At 57.6% G+C, this 19,653-nt stretch overlaps 3 protein-coding genes across 5 annotated transcripts in view; 1 reads left to right on the top strand and 2 right to left on the bottom strand.

Annotated features, from left to right (window-relative positions):
• CLCN6 (chloride voltage-gated channel 6) overlaps window positions 1–4,281 on the top strand; it is a 34,862-nt gene extending 30,581 nt beyond the window's left edge. For all 3 annotated transcript variants that reach the window (XM_038532010.1, XM_038532011.1, XM_038532009.1), the window contains one exon: window positions 1,329–4,281. In XM_038532010.1, the coding sequence (XP_038387938.1) occupies window positions 1,329–1,409 (81 nt within the window). In that variant the 3' untranslated portion in view covers window positions 1,410–4,281. The remainder of the gene's footprint in view (window positions 1–1,328) is intronic.
• A 2,590-nt stretch (window positions 4,282–6,871) lies between these two features.
• NPPA (natriuretic peptide A) lies at window positions 6,872–8,670 on the bottom strand. The gene is given in 3 exon segments (NM_001313851.1): window positions 6,872–7,193; window positions 7,951–8,277; window positions 8,379–8,670. Coding segments are annotated over 3 exon segments (450 nt in total). The 5' UTR covers window positions 8,496–8,670; the 3' UTR covers window positions 6,872–7,187.
• Window positions 8,671–17,290: 8,620 nt separating this feature from the next.
• On the bottom strand, window positions 17,291–18,935 carry NPPB (natriuretic peptide B). Its single transcript, XM_038529657.1, has 3 exons — window positions 18,539–18,935; window positions 18,061–18,316; window positions 17,291–17,494 (listed from the first exon to the last, which is right to left on the bottom strand). The coding sequence occupies exons 1-3, from the start codon at window positions 18,689–18,691 to the stop codon at window positions 17,478–17,480; spliced, it is 426 nt and encodes a 141-aa protein (XP_038385585.1). The 5' UTR covers window positions 18,692–18,935; the 3' UTR covers window positions 17,291–17,477.
• Between the last annotated feature and the right edge of the window lie 718 nt (window positions 18,936–19,653).

Here is a 19,653-nt window from a genome sequence, read left to right as displayed (position 1 = left end):
TGGTTCCTCGAAACACGAGCCCGCTGACGGTTCCAACAGGCTGTGGCATGAAGCGCCAAGTCAGTGGCCGCCGTGAGCAGCTCAGCTTCTGCGCACACAGGCCCTGTCACTAGAGGGGCCAGGCTGCTCCCTGTGCCAGCGGTTCTGACTGCACGTCGGTGGGCGCCCGGCAACAGGACCCCACGCTGACACCATCCACCTGCAGACAGCACCAGACCCCACACGTTCGGGGCTCGGCCTGACAGGACTGGGCCACCCCCCACCCCCACCTCCGCTGCCGTCACTTCAGACGTCAATCAAAAGTCCAGGTTGTCGCCTGTGTTTCTGGGCAGGTGGCAGTAAATTGGAGGTTCCCGTGCTCTTCTGCTCCTGGAACTCAGGAGAGCAGTTTCCTTAGCAGGTTCCCAGTGTGCCCAGGAACGGCCAGGTGGAAGAGGCCTGGGGCAGGTATGGGGAAGGGATGCCAAGCTTCCACACCGTCTCCCGCACACTCTGCTCCTGGCACCTTACGTGCTCGCCAGCACAGACGTTCTCCAGTGTTGGTAGCTTCATTACGTACGAACACGTGATTGAGGACATCGCGGCCATTGGTGATTGATTCAACCTCCGGCCGCTCCCCACCCCCAGATGGGGCTCGGGGCTGGAACAGCCAGGCCTCTGCTCACATGGTTGGTTGCCCTGGTAACTAGCCTCCATCTTTAGGGGCTTTGTAGAAGTTTGTCATTCATGTAGCTGAAAGGGGCTCGTCATGAACGGCAAAGGACACCCTTCTCGCTCTTTATCACTTAATCCCAAGAGTTCTTAGGACCTTGTGCCAGAACGAGGGTGAAGATCACATATATATTTCCTGTTAAAAGTCACCGTGACACAAGGACCCAGGTAGTGCGGAGAGACGGTGTTTGTGAACCACAGCAAGGTTCTGGGGTCTCAGCGGCTCGGAGCCTGCACTGGGCTGTCTGTCTCTTGCACACATGTGTGAAGCAGGGGGCAGGTGGTGGGAACGGAGAAGCCTAGAGAGCATGTGCCTGCTGAAAAAGACACTCCGATGCGGAGTTAGCTGGCCTTCCTGAACTTTCTCTTGGAGCTGGATTTGTCCCATTGGTCTCTAGGAGCCCTAGTTCCCTGTGGATCTCCTCCTCCTCTGGAAACCGGGGTGGCCTGGACATGCATAGCGTGACCAGCTTGTCGGCGTCTGTCACGGCGCTCTGTGGGCCGGGCGTCCGTCCCCAGCGTTTACTGTGGTGGATGAGGCAAGCTGAGCCCACTCCCCTTCTTGCCCCAGCGGGTTTACCCTGCAGGTGACGTGGATCTCTTTCTTCTTGTCCTAGATCGTGGGGATCATCACTCGGCACAACCTGACCTACGAATTTCTGCAGGCCCGGCTGCGGCAGCACTACCAGACCATCTGACGGCCCGGCGTGGCCTCACTGCCACACGCCGGACCGCCCTGTCCCGGAGCTGCCCGGGGAGGCAGCTCGCTCGTGCTCCGCCGCCACAGGCTGGCTGGGGCTGTTCCAGGACACGGAAGATTCCCACTCACCCACTCGCTCGGAAAGCCTACAATCATCCAACACTCCGCCGGTCAGAGATCCCGGGGATGGTGTTGAACCACAAGAGCTTGGACTTGTCTGACTTTCTCAGCAAGTATCTTCCTGTTTCCTGCTCCCTGCTTTCCTGCCGTCCAGCATGGGCTCAGGCCCCAGGCCCCTCCACCCCACACGTGCCAGGATCAGAGGGGGCACCAGGCCTCAGCCACCGGGGGGGGCAGGGGGCGGGGGGGACACCTGGAGCACTTTTCATGCCCCTCCTGCTGCTTTCCTAGGGAACCCAGCTGTTGCCTTAAACCGCGACGGGGGAGGCTTTGCCAAGGCAAGCGCTGGGGCGAAGGCCAGTTGTGAACTGAAGTGAATCACCAAATTTAGGGACCGAGCGCTGAGACGGTTGCCCGTGTGTCGGGGAGGCCTTCCCTCGCTGGGCTGTTGCCATGCTCAGCGGTTCATCTGAAGGGAAACACTGCTTCTGGGGGGCGCTGCTGCTCAGGCTTGCCGCCGTGGGCACAGCCTCCTCGGAAGCACCACCCTCCAGAAGCACACATCCCCCTGACCGGCCCTGAAGGATAAGTCTGACGAGACGTCTGGTTCACAGCCGCCCTAGTCTTGAGCATCTCAGCTTCTCTCCTGGTGATTCCAGTTTCCCGAGGTCCGTCCTTCCTCCCACCCTCTGCGCCGAGTTAGTAACTTCCCTTGAGTTCTTACACGTGTCTTCCTGGCGAAGCAGCCACGGCCCAGAGGGTATTCGTATGTCCCCCCCACCCCCCGACCAAGTTAGCTACAAGCTAAGCATCCCATGATAAAACTGCTCCACCCAACTCTGGGAAACGGTACCATTACCTCTAAGGTGGGCAGAAGCGAGTCCTGAGCCAGTGGCCACTGTAGGAACGTGACGCGGCCTGAGAAGCCCGGGTCAGGATGGAGCAGATGGCTTATTCCAGGAGGGGAGGGGGTGTGCCCGTCCTGGCTGTCCCCAGCCCGCCGAGGGGCCCAGACCTGGAAACTGTGCCGCCGGGGCCCTGGGCTGGGGGAGAGCTGGCCGCACGTGCCCAAGCCCTGGCACTGACCCCAGGAAGGAAGCCCCTGTGTGTCCGTGACCTGTGTCTCCAGGCGGGAGGCCCTCTGACTAGACCCCCAAAGTGAACATGCGGTGTTGGGTGTTTTGCACTCACTCTCTCAAGCTCTGTGCTCTCCCCCCACCTGCAGCCACACCCTGGGCCCGGCACAGCCCGTGGCAGATGCGCCCGGGGCACCAAGACGGCATCCGTCTGCATTTAAGTTCCTGTTGGGCTTTTTTGTGTAAACTGTTGGCAGTCGCCTGAGAGCCTGGCACCCGGCCTCTCCGTCCCCTCGCCCTCTGCCTCGGGCTGACTTCGTCGCAGAGTCTGGCACACAGCCTGGGGGTGGGCGCCCGTCCCGGCGCGGCCGCCCAGGTCTCATGCTCGGTGTGCTTAGCTCAGTGAGGGGCTGCTTCAGGCTCTTTGCCTCCTGACTGGCCGCCTCTATTCTTCCCATTTTCTCATCTCTCTGACCAAAAATACTTCGACTTCTAAATGTCTCAGCTTCCTTGAATGCGTTTGGCCTGTGAAATGTGGATGGGACCCCCCGGCAAGTAGTTGGGGAGATCACAAGGACCAAAAAGGCAAGCCCTGCTCGGCGTGCTCGTGTTCCGCCAGCTGCCACTTGCGGCGGCACTCGGAGCCTGGCCGCGCTGCTCCTTCCAGTCGCCCAGGTCAGGGAACACCGGGATTGCCCGTCCCACAAACTGAAGCCCTCTTCCCACCCCTCCCTGAAACTGGCAGAAGGAAAGTCCTCCGGGGTCTGGGTCAGCAGCGGCCTGCCTCCAGGCGGCCCCGGGTGAGTGTGGTCGGACTTTCCCCTCGTGCACATGCAGTCCCCAGATGCTCGTTCCCTCTGGTGCGGCCCACAGGTAGCTGGCTTGGCAGGCGCCTCCCTCCGCATGAACCGGCCGCACAGGCCGCCGAGGACCCAAACTCAGGCCCCTCTGGAAAGGCACGTGGCTTCTTGTCCTCCGTGGGTGTCTGCCCTTACCAGATAAGCCCAAAGACAACCACTGCCCCACTTGTAACAAAATAACTGGAAGCCTCACCCCCTTGATAGTTAGAAACCCACGGTGTCCACGTCCCACCTATTTCCAGCCCCGTCGCCCCCTGGCAATAGGGTACGTCCACACACACAAGGCACAGGGGCCCTGGGGCTGGCTGGGGACAGTTCTCCGCGTGCTGGTCTCCTGCCTGCGGTGTCGGGCTCCCAGCTGGGGTGACTGGGAGGTCCCTCCCCACCGTGGGGCCTCGGCACTCGGGAGTGATTTGCTCATGACCTTGTTCAACTAACGGTTCCTGGCTGGGACGGACGCTCGCTTGCTTGACCCAACCAACTATATGACATTGCTGACGCAGAGTTGTACTGACGCAGCCGCTGGAGACTAGAAAGCCTCTGGAAAGGCCAGAAGCCCCGTCCCGGGCCCTGTGGCGTTGACGTGCAGTATTACCCACGGCTCCGTGGACACGGCCACCCCGACAGTCGCAGGCTTCCCTCGTTCTGTTTGCACTGTTGGTTTATATAGTAACACTAGCTAATTCTATGGTGTACATACATTGTATTTTTTTTAATTTGTAAAGTTCTATTTTTATTTGAACTTTTGGAACTTGGAAGTTCTCACTGTAACCGTAACCTGTCGGAATAAAATGTCTTCATCTGTCTCCTTTAACCTCCGTCTCAATGTCTCCACGGTGCTTGCTTTAGAGAGACTCGCTTCTCTTTCTCTCTAATGTGTAATAATCGGAAAGCGGGAGAGTAGATTCATGGTCTCAGAGCTCTGCCAGCAAGACTTCATTCCCAGGGGTCCACCTGCTACCAGCTTAGTCCTTCGCAAACCTCACGAGGTTCCCAGGCCTCGGTCTCCTCCAGACGCTGTGCGACCCCGTTTCCTGTGCTCCTGCTTGTAAGAACCCACCTGCTCCTTCAGGGACTGCTGCCGCAGTGGGGCTCGGGTGGCCCGACTGTCCCGACAGCACTGTGCGTAGGAATCTGCCCCGCTCACGGGTTCCCGGAAAGTCCGTGCCCAGTCCACAGGCCTTTAGGCCTCGGGACTAGCTTCCATGGTGCCGTCTGCCGTTGCTCCCTGTTTTTGCCGGAAATAGGATTTTCTTTGTCTCTGGTCGATCTGCTTCAAGTTGCCACCATCCCACCAGCACTAGAAGTGCTCTCAGTAGGTTCTGTGCCCCCGTGTCCCACTGACACCCTGGGAGTGTGCCCAGGCCACCACACTTGCCTCCTTTCAGCTCCCAGTCCCCGGGCCTCAGGAGCCCAGTTTGGACACTTTATCCTGTCCCTGCCCTGGTCCTTCTTGGTTCCTCTCTGCCTCCTGGTTTTCTGCCCACCTGTGTTCAAAGTCCACGTGAAGAATATTTTTATTGAAAGTAGTTAGATTAGGGCAGCTCGGGTGGCTCAGCAGTTTAGCGCCTGCTTTTGGCCCAGGGTGTGATCCTGCAGACCCGGGATCAAGTCCTGCATCGGGCTCCCTGCATGGAGCCTGCTTCTCCTTCTGCCTGTGTCTCTGCCTCTCTCTTCTATCTCATGAATAAATAAAATATTTTTTTAAAAAAAGGAAGTAGATTAGAGGTCTTTCCCCACCTCCACTCCCTATCCGTCAATTCACTTGCGGCCTCCCTCCTGCAAAGAGTGAATTAATACTTTATTCCCCCTTTTCCTAATTTCTGCTCAAGACCAAGACATCTCCAGCGACGTTTACAGAGCTCGGGCTACGCCGTGCGCCGCAGTGGCTCTGAACAGGCATTTGCCTTCAGGGAGTTTGCAATCCAGAGGCACAGACGCGATGGCAAACCCAGGCAAGTTGTGTTGTATTATAACTGTTATATGGAAAATGCTGCTGGGGCAGAGCTCAATTCGTGCCAGGCACGTGGTATCGGGGAAGGCTTCAGGGACAACGTGGCATTCTCCACGGGCCTTGAATGTGTAGAATGTTCCCGGGAGCCCTGGATAAATGGCATTACAAGAGGAAGGGACAGGATGAATGAGGGCTGGAGAAGTGAATGCGTCGGTGGGGGAGGGCGGTTGGAGGAATGTCCTAGATTCTGCTGTGGAGAAGGGGACGTGCATTAACTTGGCCGGTATTCTCTGCTTTTCAGAAGCAGATACAAAGAAATGGTGTCTTCCCCAGTGCCTCCCCCTCAGCCGAGGCACCTGGGACCTGAATTAGAGCAAGCTGGTGGCTACTTTTTAATTATGTGTTACTACCCAAAAGACACGCAAACATGCCATTGGTCAACAAAGCAAACGTTTCTTTACACCTTGCTCAGCTCTCAAACCCAAACACGGTGACTACTCTTCCTAAACCTTCAAGTGCAACTCACTCAGCCGCAGCCACGAACTCTCTCAAAATGCATCAGAAAACATTTTGTGGGCAGCCCGGGTGGCTCAGCGGTTTAGCGCCGCCTTCAGCCCGGGGCATGATCCTGGAGACCCGGGATCGAGCCCCACGTCAGGCATGGAGCCTGCTTCTCCCTCTACCTGTCTCTCTGTCTCTCATGAATAAATAAAATCTTAAAAAAAAAAAAAAGAAAGAAAAAAGATTTCATTAGTGTCCTCACTTTATAAATATGTCTCTGGGAAAAAAAAAAAAAAAAGAACTTGGTCGTACAAAAAATTGTCCATGGAGTACAAGCGACATTTGATGCCACCATGAAAAAAGCCCAGATGTTTGTTAAGTTTCCTCTTCAATAAATAAGTGCCCCGAGTGTGAGCAAAATCTGAAAAATAAGTGCCCTCTCCGTCCATCTCCTGGGGCATTTTCGGGATCTGTGATGAGGCCAGAGTGAAGAAACAAGATTGTGAACTGCAATTTGAGCCCCACCCACACCTCCAACCAAGGAAAAAGCTGGGGGTGAGGGCTGGGGAGGGAATGAAAGGAGAAAAAAAGTTGTCCAAACCCGCAGAATGCTCAACACCAAGGCTTGACCCTAATGTCAAGTGTGGGCTCCGGGTGGTAAGAATGTGCTGGTGTAGAGTCATGGTGTGTAGCAAGGGCACGGCTCTGGCCGTGCGGGAGGGAGGCCCTGCGTGTGTGCAGCAGGCGGTTGTGGGAGACCTCTGTACTTTCTGCTTAATTTGGCAGCGAACCTGAAACTGCTCCCCGAAATAGAGCGTACTGTGTTTGAAAGGAAGAAGAAAGAAACTGAGCGCTCTCCTCTCTGGCAAAAGGTAACCGGGTCCTCAGACTGGGAGAAGAAAGACCACGCCAACCACGCCACCCGCACGCCAACCACGCCAACCCAGACTTGGCTGCTGTCCGTGGTGCTGAAGTTTATTGGTTTTCAAACCCCTTTCAGTAACAGGTGAGTGTCTATGCTAAACTGTTAACGCGTGGGGTGGGAGGGGTGGGAAAGCCACAATTCAGCCAAGTTATCTACGTTTAGCATAGAACGTGAGAAACATCGCCAAGAGGCTGCAGCTTGAATACGGTCTCGGTGCTCGTCACGGCTCAACTTGATGGCAATGAGCTGGGACAAAGTTGAGTGAGAGACCCCAAGGGACGAGGGTCTCTCAGAGTCTGCCCCCGGGCCAGGGCCTCCTTTTCCTCCCTGGCCATTATCTTCAGTACTACAAAGAGAACAGACACAAGTTTGACTTGGTGACCTGGCTCTTTTGGAAAGGTCAATCTCACAGGACTGTGTTCACTTCCCACCAGCACCCCCCACCCCAGCCTGACAACGCCAGGAGTTTCACGAATGGGTGCACAAGTTGCTCGGTAAAAGTTAGAAGTCAACCCCGATGGCTTGCTTGCTTGCTTGCTTGCTTTTTTTCTTTTTAAGATTTATTTATTTGAGAGAAAGAGAAGAGCACCAGCACATCCATGTGTGCGTGAGGGGAGGGGCAGAGGGAGAAATCTCAAACAGACTCCCCGCCGAGCATGGAGATGGACATGGGGCTGGAGCCCCACCTGGAGCTCGATCCCACAACCCATGAGAGCATGACCCAAGCGGAAATCAAGAGTCGGGCGCTCAACCTACTGAGCCACCCAAGCACCCCAACCTGGTCATGATCATTTCATCCTTTGGGATCTGGCAATTCTGGGGAGAAACATGAACTACCGATCAGCAGGATGAAGGTGATTTGGCCCCATGAACATTTTAAGTTCCCAGTGTTCATGGCAGTACCTTTTTTTTCCCTTAGAGTATCCTTGGCAGCCTGTAGCTGAGGATGAGGTCATTGCCCCAAGTTGGGGCAAGCATTTCAAAGGAAGTAAGCTTCCACCCTGGTCTCTACTGCAGGAGGCATGCCCTGGCCGGACTTTTTGACAGGGTGAAACCACAACTAACTTCCTCCCCATCCTGTATCCATCCCCAGCATCTCTTACCCGGAAGCTGTTGCAGCCCAGTCCGCTCTGGGCTCCAATCCTATCCATCCTGCCTCCGAAGCAGCTGGACCTCCGCAGGCTCCGAGGGGCAGCAAGCAGGGCTCTCAGCTTGCTCTTCAGGAGGGCAGATCTATCGGAGGAGTCCCAGGGGCTGCGCCCAAGGGCACCCCCATCTCTCTGGGCTGGGCTGACCTCCCCCGTCCAGGGAGGCACCTCAGGCAGGGGGCTGAGAGCTGCCCCAGCTTCCGCATTCTGCTCACTCAGGGCTTGGGGAGACTCGGCTTCATCTTCTAAAGGCATCTTGTCCTCCAAGCGGTCCAGCAAGTTCTTTACAAAAGGAACACACAGGGAAAGGGAGAGGTCTCACTGACCGGCACAGCGTCACAAGGCCCCCTGGCCCCGCACTGTGGCCCCTGTTCTGGCCCTACCTTGAAATCCAGCAGGTCTGCGTTGGACACAGAGCCGTACACGGGGTTAGCGCCCGTCTGCCCCAGGAGCTGAACTGCCAGGAAGAGGAGGAAGCTTGCGGCGATGGGGGAGCCCATGCTGGCGTCGCTCGAGGAGTGGCCCGGTGCTTGCTGCTCCCCTGTCCTCTCGCCTCCCTCTCTCAGCCTCCGTCTGCCTCTGTCTCCCAGCTGCCCTGCGCCTCCTCTTTTTATAGCCCCCCGGCTCTCCAAGAGCACAAGAGGGACGGAACCCTCCCCATTCTGTCACTTGCAGCGATAAAGCAGCTGAATGAGGAGCAGCAGAAGATGGCCTTTTAAAGCTATCAGGCCCGCAGAGCCTGTCACTACCCCTCCACCTTGAGCAGCCCAACAGCCCCGGACCCTCAGCGGCAAGAGCCACATTCTTGTTGATTTGCCTCAAGAGGTTCCCACTTCAAAGGTGTGAGAAGAGCAAAAAAGAGTCCTTGGTTATCTTACAGCGATGCCTGGGGCTTCTTTCTCCTCAGCAACGGGACCCACGCAGGGAGGCAGAGGGTGACGGTTGGCCGGCGCCCAGCTCCCCCGGTTGGTTTTCTGCTCAGCTGTCAGGGGCTCCAAATAAGGGCGGGAGGGGAGGAAGTGGCAGGAAGCCTGCAGCTCGGGACAAATTAGTCCAGATGCTCACGCTGGCCTCACACCTGACTCATCGGCCGTGGGGGCAGACCTCCCCTCCAGCTGGGCCGCCCTCGCTCCTGGCACTCGCTCTCAGCGGTCAGGTGAAGAGGGAGTTATTTTTTAGAGTATTAAATAGTCAGCCTGGAACCAAATGTGATGAGTGTCCCAAGAATTCAGCTCCCAGACATAAACACCAAGCAAAGTTTTGGAAACACAGCCATCCCTCCGCCAAGCCCCTCCTCCTTCCCCTCTGCAGTGTGGAGGGAGGTGGGTTTGTAGAGATGCCAACATTTTCATCCCATCACCTCGCTGCCCATAGAACCCCAGGCTCTGAATGTGAGGCTTCCGACGCCCCCAACCCTCCCGGGAAACCTCCCTTGGCGAGTCGGCGGGTGGGGAAGTGGCACACGGTTTCCCTTAATGCCTCCTGCGTCCTGCTGCGAGGCCACACGAGTGATGAGCCACCAAGGCCTCTGCTTTCCTGGCCCCAAAGAGAATTTACAGGCAGCAAGACTGTCCTGTCCACGTGTAACGAGTGGCTTCCATTCACTGAGCACCGAACTCCACATTGATGGATTGATTGCTTCCTACTCGATGCACCAGGTACCGGGGGGCAAATGCTAAGTGTGAAGGGTGGAGAGGCCTGCATCGTAGCCCCAGACAAACCGGGTTACACACATCATCACCGCCTCATTTTCCCCATTTGTAAAAACCTGCTCCCCCCACCAAGGTTGTCAGGTGAACTAAGGTGTGAACGCACCATGAAGGGCCATCTGTTTGCAAGATGGTACTGACGGTTACCTTTATTGAGCAGCTGTATGTGCCAGACGCTGTACCGAGAGCTCCGTGTGGATGACCTAACTGCCATCACCGCCCGTTCAGGGGGGCGCAGACTGAGGCAGAGGTTATGTCCCCTGCCCAAGGTCACTCAGCTCCCAAGTGGCAGAGCCAGGGCTCGAACCCCAGGTCTGACGCCAATGCCCACACTCCTACCCATTTCGCAGATGCTGCTGCTGCTGCCTCTTAGCATGATGGTTCCTTACCAGCCCTTTCAGGGCGGTTCCTGATTCAACACACCCCTGAACCCCCTGTCCCGGGTGGCCTCGAAGAAGCTCCTTCACCTGCCCCCTTCCTAGGGGCTGTAGCTTCGGGTGCTTGGCAAGCGTGTGTGTGAGTGTGTGTGGACCACCCCAAGGAGGGGGTCGTCCAAGCCCCACAACCTGTTGACGGCACTTGCCGTGCCTCGGCGTACCCCACGGAACTCAGGAAAGTGTGTGGAATGACCTGCTCTGCCCCAGCCAGACCCCCGCTGGCCGATCAGGTGCACAGGCTGTTCCCCAGGGCAGCGAGGGGGGGGGGGGGCAGGATGTCGGGGCAGCACGCGGCCAGGGGTCACGAGAGGCACCCAGGGTGACGTTACTCTAACGCAGAAGGAGAAAGGAGCCCTGTCCGGTAACCTTATCCGGGTCAGCTGACCTCAGCTTGAAATCCAAAGTGGGTGCAAGGCCGAAGAGGAGCTCTGGGGGCCAAACCCCTGGATGCAGAGGAGTCCCTGGAATGTGCTCACAGCTTAATGGCGCGGTTGGCAGGGTTATTATTAGCAAAGAGGATTCATGAGCAGCCTCCTGGGGGGACTGACGCTCCTTGCTGGGTGCGTCACGCGGCCCGGCTCCTGGAGATGCCCTTTCCGACAGGCCTGGCTGCAGGGCGGCGGCTTCCGGAAGGGCGGCGGGGCAGGTGGGCTCTGGGGAGGCTGGGGCCCGGGGGCCGCTGCGGCTTCCTCTGCCCCGAGCCTCTTCTGAAGGCTGGCGGCGGCCCGAGGGAAGCGGAAATGCTGTTCAGGGCTCCAGGAGGAGAAATCAGAATTTTCCCAGCTCCTTTTATGATCCTCTTCCAGACGGAATCCTGAGCAGGGCATTAGTACCAGTTGTTGAGTTTCTTTCTTTCTTTCTTTCTTTCTTTCTTTCTTTCTTTCTTTCTTTCTTTCTTTCTTTCTTTCTTTCTTCTTTCTTTCTTCTTCTTTCTTTCTTTCTTTCTTCTTTTTCTTTCTTTCTTTCTTTTTCTTTCCTTTCTTTCTTTCTTTCTTTCTTTCTTTCTTTCTTTCTTTTTTCTCTTTCTTTCTTTCTTCTTTCTTTTTTAAAGATTTTATTGATTTACTTTTGTGTAAGAGAGCGAGGGAGCACGGGGTGGGGGGTGAGGAGGGGCGAAGGAAGAAGCGGACTCCCCAACACGGGGCTCGATCCCAGGACCAGGGATTGTGACCTGAGCCCAAGGCAGACACTCAACCGACTGTACCACCCAGGTGCCCCAGTGGTTGACTTTCTTCTATTAGCTAGGGTTTTTGTTTGCTTTGGTTTTGGGGTTTTGTGTGTGTGTGGAAGGGGGGTGGCGAGAAAAAGAATATTTGGTTTTGCTGCCCCGAGGACTTCACGCAGAACCAACAGCAGCTCCTACCCTGACAAGGCTTAGTAGGAAGACAATCCTCAAATACCCTTATTACCCCGACCCTCGCAAAGCTTTGCTTTGTGCCTGTAACCGAAAATGGCCTGACGTCAAGTTTCCCTTCTTTCCCACGCCCCTCCTCAGCTGGGAGGGGTCGATCTATAACAGAGCGTTGGGAAGCCAGCCTGGAGGAGTGAGACAGAAGAAAAGCAAAAAGCAGAGAAAACCAGATCCACCTCCCACCCCCACGTCCCTCATTAGCCAAAAAGTCAAGAGCCTTTATTTCCCGATCACTGGAAAGAAGTTGTCTTAGTCATAGGATGGGATGAGCCCTGCAAATGGGTGGGGGAGCCCAGAATTGGGGCGTCTCTAGTTTCCATCTCAGGGTTTCTGTTTTAGGATCCTCCGTGGGGATGCCGCAGGCTGCTTCCGGAGCCGTGAGACCCCAGCAGTGTAACACTTGCACAAGGCTGGTGTGAGAAACCCGGCACGGGCACGGCGTGATGCCGTCGGACACAAGTGGTCTAAAGCAGAAGCCCCAGTTGGGAGAAGTCGGTAAGGCCCCGGTGCATACTTAGGGATGGTTGTCTCTGACTTTGAAAACGATGTTCTGTTTCTTTGGCACAGCGTGGAGGTCACCGGGACTGGAAGTTGGCGGCAGGTTCCCTAGAAAGCAAGGCTCAAGGCCAAAGTTCAGTTGCTAAAGTTCAAGGAAAGCGAGAGCGAGGAGAAAAGAGAAACGAGGCAGGGTATTATTTAACTGCTGCTGTGTAACAAGTTACCCCGAACCTTGGCAACCTGAAAGGACACACGCCCTTTACCTGACAGTTCTGTGGGTGAGGAATCAGGCCCGCCCAGCTGCCGGCCCCTGGCTCGGGGCTCTCACGGGCTTCGGGAAGATGTTGGCTGGGGCTGCAGTGAGCGCAAGGCTCGGCTGGACGATCTCTCTCGGGGTCACCCCTCCGTCCACTGACGGACCTCAGCTCTGGGGTGACCACTGGCCGGAGACACCCGTTACTCAGCAGTCGGGGCCCCTCTGGAGCCGTGCAGCTGACTTCCTCTGGTAGAGACAGAGGTTATGGAAAGTCTCGGTAACCTCGCCTTGGAAGCGGCATCCCAACATCTTTGTCGTGCTGCGCGGGGATTACACAAGGGCTTGGGGTCCAGGAGGTGGGGGGCTGCGGGGCCCCCTCAGAGGCTGCCCATCACGGAAGAAGAGGGAGAGCAAACAGAAGGTGATACGCTCCCAAGCTGGCCACCTTAGTGTTCGGAGGGTCCGGCTGGACATCCCCACGGAGCTTCCTGGAGCCTGGCGCCCGGGGGAGCCTGAGGGGAGAGCAGGGTGAGGGCAGTGCGTTAGGTCCCCAGGGCGGCTCTAACGAAGTGCCGCAGACTGGAGGGCTTCCGGCGCCCGAAGCCTGTTGTCTCCCGGTGCTGGAGGCCAGAAGTCCAGAATCGAGGTGTCGGGGAGGCCACACTCCCCCCGAACCCTGTGACGGGGAGACTTCCTTGCCTCCTCCCACCTCCGGCACCTGCCGGCCCTCGGCGTCCTCGCCTTGTGGATGCAGCCCCCAGGCTCGGCCTCCGCCCTCAGAGGCCATCCTCTCTCTGTGTTTTTCTGTCCTCTTCATATAAGGACACCAGTCCTACTGGATTAGGAGCCCACGCGGCTCCGGTCTGACGTCGCGTTAACTCATCCCGTCTACGATGAGCCTACTTTGCAATGAGGTCACATTCTGAGGTTCTGGGGGTTCAGGACTTCAACATGTCTTTTAGGGAGATGGGATTCAGCCCATTGCAAACACTGTATCCATGGGCTCCTTTCTAACTCCGTACCCGCACCCCACCGCTGCCCCAAGGCCAGGAACTCCCCTTCCCTCTGGGCTGCACTACCCAGCTCCTTCAGGTGGTAGCGGGTGGGGGGACCCGAGATTCCATCCATTCGGGAACTGGTTTGGCAATCTCTCCGGGTGATCCTGCCTGCTGGGGGACGGGGATTGGTGGCACACGGAGGCGGAGAGGCGGTCAGACCGCAGCTCGGGGAACCGGGCCGCCTATGCCTAGGCTGCATTTCTGGGAGGCCAGAGACACAGGCCGAGTACGCGGCAGTGCACTTGTCACCGCAGGACGCCCCTGCCGTGCTGTTCCAGCGCCGAGCGCGGAGCTGACGCATCCGGATTCTTTTTTTTTTTTTTTTTTTTTTTTAATTTTTATTTATTTATGATAGTCACACACACACAGAGAGAGAGAGAGAGAGGCAGAGGGAGAAGCAGGCTCCATGCACCGGGAGCCCGACGTGGGATTCGATCCCGGGTCTCCAGGATCGCGCCCTGGGCCAAAGGCAGGCGCCAAACCGCTGCGCCACCCAGGGATCCCCGCATCCGGATTCTTAAGAAAATATTTTCCGAATGGTGGAATCCACGCGTGTGCCTTCAGCGCCTCTCCTACGCACCCAGCCCTCCGCGGTACATGCCTGAGTGCCCACGACTGAACCTTACCCACCCCGGGGCCTTCACGGAGAGGAGTCGTCACTCTCTGGCCAAAACATGAAGGTTCCGCTTCTCCCCTGATGCAGGAAGAACCAGATGAGGGAGCCTGGAGTGGAGAGGCCAGTTAGAAGGCTGGTGAGCGGACGTCAACGTGAGTGATGAGGACACAAGCCAGGAATGGAAGTGAAGGGCTGTGTGTAGGAGATGCTAGGAACGAGGCGGAGTGGACCCGGCGCCTGCCTGGGTGGTCCGGCAGGAAGGACGTCGAGGAAGAGTCCAGGGGCTCTAATCACCCAGGGTGGAGCTCCCGGAGGAGCTTTAATCACTGGGGAGTGTCTGGGTTTGGGTTCTCCTGAACCAGAGACAAGGATCCAAGCACAAGTAGTTTACTTTGGACACAACCCCAGGAGACATGGGCAGGAGGAGGAGGAAATGACCACCATGGCCAAGCGGGCTCGAGCCCTCGTCCCACAGAGAACCCCCAGGAGAGGTGGAAGACGCAGGCCACCAGGGTCTCTCGGTGAGGGTGGGAGCCAGCACCCGGGAAACGTTCCGGAACATCCAGGCAGGTCCAGGGGGCTGGTCCCTGCCCCGATGGGAGAAATGGGTCACCTAGTGACACAGGCCTGGTTGTGCAAGCTAAGGGAGCGCGTGAGAAGTCCTCCCGAGGCCGAGGCGGAAGCCTGAGACCTGCCACGGGAACCAAGCCAGGAGGCCGAGTCTGTGGTCTTGGTCACGTCTGGCTCTGTGGGGGGAGAGTCAGAGTTTCTCCGAGGGTCGAAGCTGCCACAAGAGGGATGGAGCAGGCTCAGCATCCTTTGAGGATGTCACAGGTGCAGATTCGGTGGCACAAGAAGACATTCAGTCCCAGCGCTGTCCTGACTCCTGTAGCCTCAACAGTTGGCCCCCGGGAAAGCTCGTCCACCCTCCGCGGAGAGTCCCTCCGGCTCTGAAGCCTGGGGTTGGGCCCCCTGGGCTCTATTTTCACCGGCCCATCTTTCTGGGACGCTTATAGCGACGAGCATCTGCGGAGAGACGAACTCTGGCAGCTTCGTTGGGCGACACTGGTAATAGGGAAGCCAGGGAGGTCGAGGCCATGGCTGTGGCTGTGCTGGGGAACATTGAAGGGCCAGGATCACGGTGAGGGAGGGCGGGGTTTAAGGGCATCTGTAGACGGTGCACGTGTGCCAGGCTTCCCACAAACACCAGACACCTGGGGAGCTCGGTGAGCTGTGACGCCACGGGCACCGCAGGCTCCCAGCATCTCAGGCACACACATTTGGCTCCCTCGCAGTTCTCTCTGGGGTCCTCTTCCCTAGACCTTTGCTTGGGGAAAAGGTACAAACAACAGATGTTCCCACCTGGATGAGCCAAACTCGACGGCAAGGATTGTGACATGCTGGCTGGATTGGGGGCGCGGGTGTTCTGGGCGAGGTCGCCCTCATCCCCTGAGCAAGGGGAGAGGCTGCCCGCAGGCAGGGGCGCCAAACGCTGCCCTGAATGAGGCCCTTAGGAGGGCAGTTTGCCCTCCCACCCGCAAGCCTGATTCACTGACCTGGGAGGGGCCGGGGGTGCAGGGATTAGGGGCCTGGGTGCTGAGCCGGGCTGTGTGGCCTTGAACCCTGGCTCTGCCACTTGCTCACTGCATGGTCTTGAGCAAGTTGCATCACCTCCCTGTACCTCAGTTTCCCCTTCTGTTAAAATGAGGGAGAGGGAGAGTTCTTCAGAGATTTGTTGCAAAAAGCCTAGGGAGGCCTGGGAGGCTCAGCGGTTGAGCATCTGTCGGCCTTTGGCTCAGGTCATGATCCTGGGGTCCCGGGATCAGGTTCCCCACAGGGAGCCTGCTTCTCCCTCTGCCTGTGTCTCTGCCTCTCATGAATAAATAAATAAATTAAAATTTTTTAAAAAGGGACTATACGAGTTAGCAGAACTGTACCTGTGGCATACCGAGGCCCCTGTGAAAGTCAACTACACCGAGCACTCGTCGCCTTCCCCGGGTCAGAGACGCCAGGCAACGGTGGCTCACGGTCTTATTAGAAAGTAACTCACTCCTAAACCTCATTTGAAAAATCTTAGCTGATGTCGTTGGCTATCCATACCCTCTGGCACGCGCTGCGTTGAAATGAGAACTAACAGAGCCCACGCCACTCGGGGTTCCCCTCGCTCGCTCTCGGAGAAACATCTGCTGAGAGCAGCAGAGAGGTCAGGAGGTGAAGGTCAAGACCAGGAGCGCAGCAAAGAGCACAGGCTCCAGAGTCTCTGCCTCTCCACGCACATCTCGGGGCTGGTGTTCGTGGCCACCCACTGCCGGGTGGGAGGCTTCGGTTTTCTGGGTCCCCGTTTTCTCACCCGCCAAATGGAGATAAGAATGGTCCTGTGCCCTCTGCAGAGCTAGGGTCACAAAAGGCATTCTGCGCAGACGGGCTGCGTGAGCCGAGTCCTGAAAGCCCGAAAGCAGGGGAGCGCGGCCCTGGATGCCTGGGAGGCAGGTTGCATGGGAACGGGGGTGGGGGGGGCTACAGAGGACAGGACAGTGACCCCCGCGGACTCCCTGCTGAATAAGGCGACACAGTAGGATTCTGGTGGCTGCTCCTTTCCTGCCCTAGAAGGAGAGGTTTCTCTCTCCGAGGCAGAGAAGTAAAGATGCGGAGCCCGCAGAGAGGGGCGCCCTGGAACGCTGGGCCTTTTTCGGACACGTCTACACCTCTGGGCTTGAGACATGGAAATACAATTAATCTCAGGGTTTTAAAATCCTTCCCAGGATGACATCAGGAATCGAAGACTGGAGGCTGAGGTTTGGGGCAGAGTGGAGAGCTCACCCCCATTTAGAGGTGCGAGCAAGCCAGCGTGCCTCGCACCCACACACACGGCCCCTAATCTCTGAGATTTCCGCTTAGCCTTCCTGGAAACAAAACCACCGACCGAGGAGAGCGCGTCCGATCAATTGATCGATCGCACAATTCCGGGCAGAGGGGAAACTAGTAAAGCAAAGGCCGACACACACCCTCGCTTGCACCAACGAACGTATCAGGGCCCATTTCCACTCCCAGGGAGAAACCACCACTTTGAAGAGCAGTTCCTGCAAAGTGTCTTGAGTGCTTGGGGTATTTATAGACGGTTCCAGAGCATGAAAAACTCTTCAGGAGAAGGAAGGCGCCCCCGCTCCTGCTTGACCAGCCCTGACGCCGCCGTGTCCCCACCCCGCCATTAAGACATCCTTGGAAGCTTCAAGAAAACAAAAGGGTTTGTGGTTTGGGGGTTTTGTTTTTTTAAATGATGTGTTACTTTTAATGCACAGGGACAAATCGGTTTCAAAAGAAGCTCTAAGGTTGACTTTATTTCACCGTGGAAAATCCGTGCTCGGGGATCAGAATCATCTTATATAAAACAATCGAAATAAATAAATAAATAAATACGAATAAATAAGATCTGCTTCCAAGGGGCTCAGGGGGCTGCTGAAGAATCCGATGCAGATGTCTGCAGCCGGGACTTCCTCTTAATACTTTCTCAGCACTGTGGGAGGAGAGAGAGGGGGATGATGGCGTCAGGTGGGAGACTGAGGCAGGATCCGAGCTTCCCAAGCCCAGGAGCCATCCCTGCCACCAACCCCCACCCTCAGCCGATCTGGATGTTTGAGGCTTTGGAATAATCCATCTCTCTAGACCTCAGTCTCCTCCTCTGTTAACTGGGAATCATCACTGCCCTGGTGACCCTGACCTCTGCCTTCGTGGCTACAGACAGACAGAGAGAGCTACGAGGACGATGTTTAGGACTCTTTCTGCTCCAAGGAGATGCTTCCAGACAACGACTGGATTCCATCCTAAGATGATTCTGCCCCTTTGGGTGCGAGAGGCAGGAGGGGGCTAGGAGGTGGGTAGGGACCCTGGACAACGATGTCCACACGTAGTATTTCCAGAAACGTACTCCTTGGCCCTTAGGACTGTCAGCAAGAAGGAGCGATGTCCAGATGTCCTTTCCTCAGAGTGTGATCCCCCGAGACAACAAACCCAGAAGGGGTTCCAAGGGTCGAACCCAGGGGGCTGGGGAGGGGGAGCCAAGGTGGCAGGGAGGCGGCTTACCATTGCAGCCCAGGCCACTGAGGGAGCCGATCCGGTCCAGCCTCCGGCCAAAGCACCCTGACTTGTGCATCATCTTGGGGCTGCGTAGTCTTCTCAGGGCCTGGAGGACACTGTCATGGGGTGCAAGGACCCCCACGGGGCGTTCCTCCCCGGCCTCCGGGGCTTCTGCGGGGCTGTGGCTCCGGTGCAGGGGTTCCAGGGCCAACTGCTCTGCCTGCAGCTCTGAAACTGCGTCCTTCAGACGGCCCAGCAGCTCCTGCAATGGACGGCCTGAGCCTCAGGAACCCACGCCGGGGCGGAACCACCCTTGCACCCAAGTGAAGCCGCCGCCTTGGGTATGGAGTCCTGGCACCCAATCTCGTCACTTTCTGATTCCCTTATCACTAATTCCCAAGGGAGACTGAGGACTTGGGACAGTGGCTAAGCCCCCGTGACCTGCTGCCACCCGCCGCGGCCTTCAGGCAGGCTGAGCGCTCACCTGCACGGCCCACAACCCCGAGGCTTCTGAGGCTTCCGAGGCTTCCGAGGCGGGGCTGCGGCCGCCCAGCGGGTGGGGGCGGCCTCCGAGTGGCGACAGGTGCAAGAACAGGAGGAGCAGGAGGGCCCGGGGCAGCGCTGCGCAGGGCTCCATGTCGCTGGAGAGAAGTGGGGAAAGAGACGTCCGGCTGCTGAGCTGCTGCGCTGCGACCGGGGTCGAGTGTCACCGCTTGGGGCGGCGGGTGCTCTCCTGGATCCCGCGGCAACGGGGGCTTTTTATCCCTTATCCCGCGCCTGGGGTTATCTCTGATTTATCGGCCGCATTCCGGCCGGCTGAGCTCAGGGCGGGGGAATGCGCCCCTCCGCGCCTGCGACCATACCCGCCGGGGTGGAGGCTGGAGAGCAGGCCTTGTATAGAAGTGGGCCTGGCCCCCGGGGGGGGGGCAGGAGGGGGACACCAACAGGTCCTCGGCCTCCTCCGCTCCCTCCTTCCCTGCCTTTCCTCCGCCCCCAAGCATCCCTGGAGTGCGGAGAGACAGCTCCACCAGTGCGGGGCGCCGGGGTGACTCAGAGCTGAGGAGCCCCAGCCCGCAGCCCACCCGCGGCGCGCCCCCCTCCGCGTCCCCCCCTCGCCTCCTCTGCGCTGCGCTCCCCGCTCCCCGGGGCCCGGCCGCTGTCCGTGGTGCTGAGCCATCTGAGCAAACTCAACCCAAAAGGTCTTGGCTCTTCTCCCCTCAGGCCTAGTTCCCCACTCAGGTCCAGCCAGGAAGACAAGCATGGAGTAGGGACGAGACCCTGAGACACCGCCCCCCCCCCCCGCACCCGCCGCCTGCACAAGGATGCTCATTTTCCAATGTCATCTGATTAAAAGCCTGAGCATGACAAGGAACTTCTGGAATGCTGACCCTGCTTCCATCCCTTACACGGTAGGGCTTGATTTGGCTGGAATTTTGAGAGGCAAAGCCCAGAGATGAAGTCACCCAGGAATGCCGTCTATCAAACCTCCTCCAGGTGCCAACGCCTCCTCTCACCCCCCCACCCCCACCAAGCCAACATAGGACAGGAAAAAGGGCAAAGATGACCGGAAGATGGTTATCTATTTGGCAGGACACTAGA

Source organism: Canis lupus, chromosome 2 (assembly GCF_011100685.1).
Source record: "Canis lupus familiaris isolate Mischka breed German Shepherd chromosome 2, alternate assembly UU_Cfam_GSD_1.0, whole genome shotgun sequence".
NCBI lineage: Eukaryota > Metazoa > Chordata > Mammalia > Carnivora > Canidae > Canis > Canis lupus.
The sequence above is the reverse complement of the archived record's forward strand: the minus strand, read 5'-3'. Positions and strand labels throughout refer to the sequence as shown.

Bases quoted from the DNA above. Each gene is read 5' to 3' on its own strand.
- NPPB (XM_038529657.1), bottom strand. From the start codon at position 18,691: ATGGAGCCCTGCGCAGCGCTGCCCCGGGCCCTCCTGCTCCTCCTGTTC. The intron at 18,317-18,538 runs GTGAGCGCTCAG...CGTCCATTGCAG, and splicing joins CGGGGTTGTGGGCCGTGCAG to GAGCTGCTGGGCCGTCTGAA.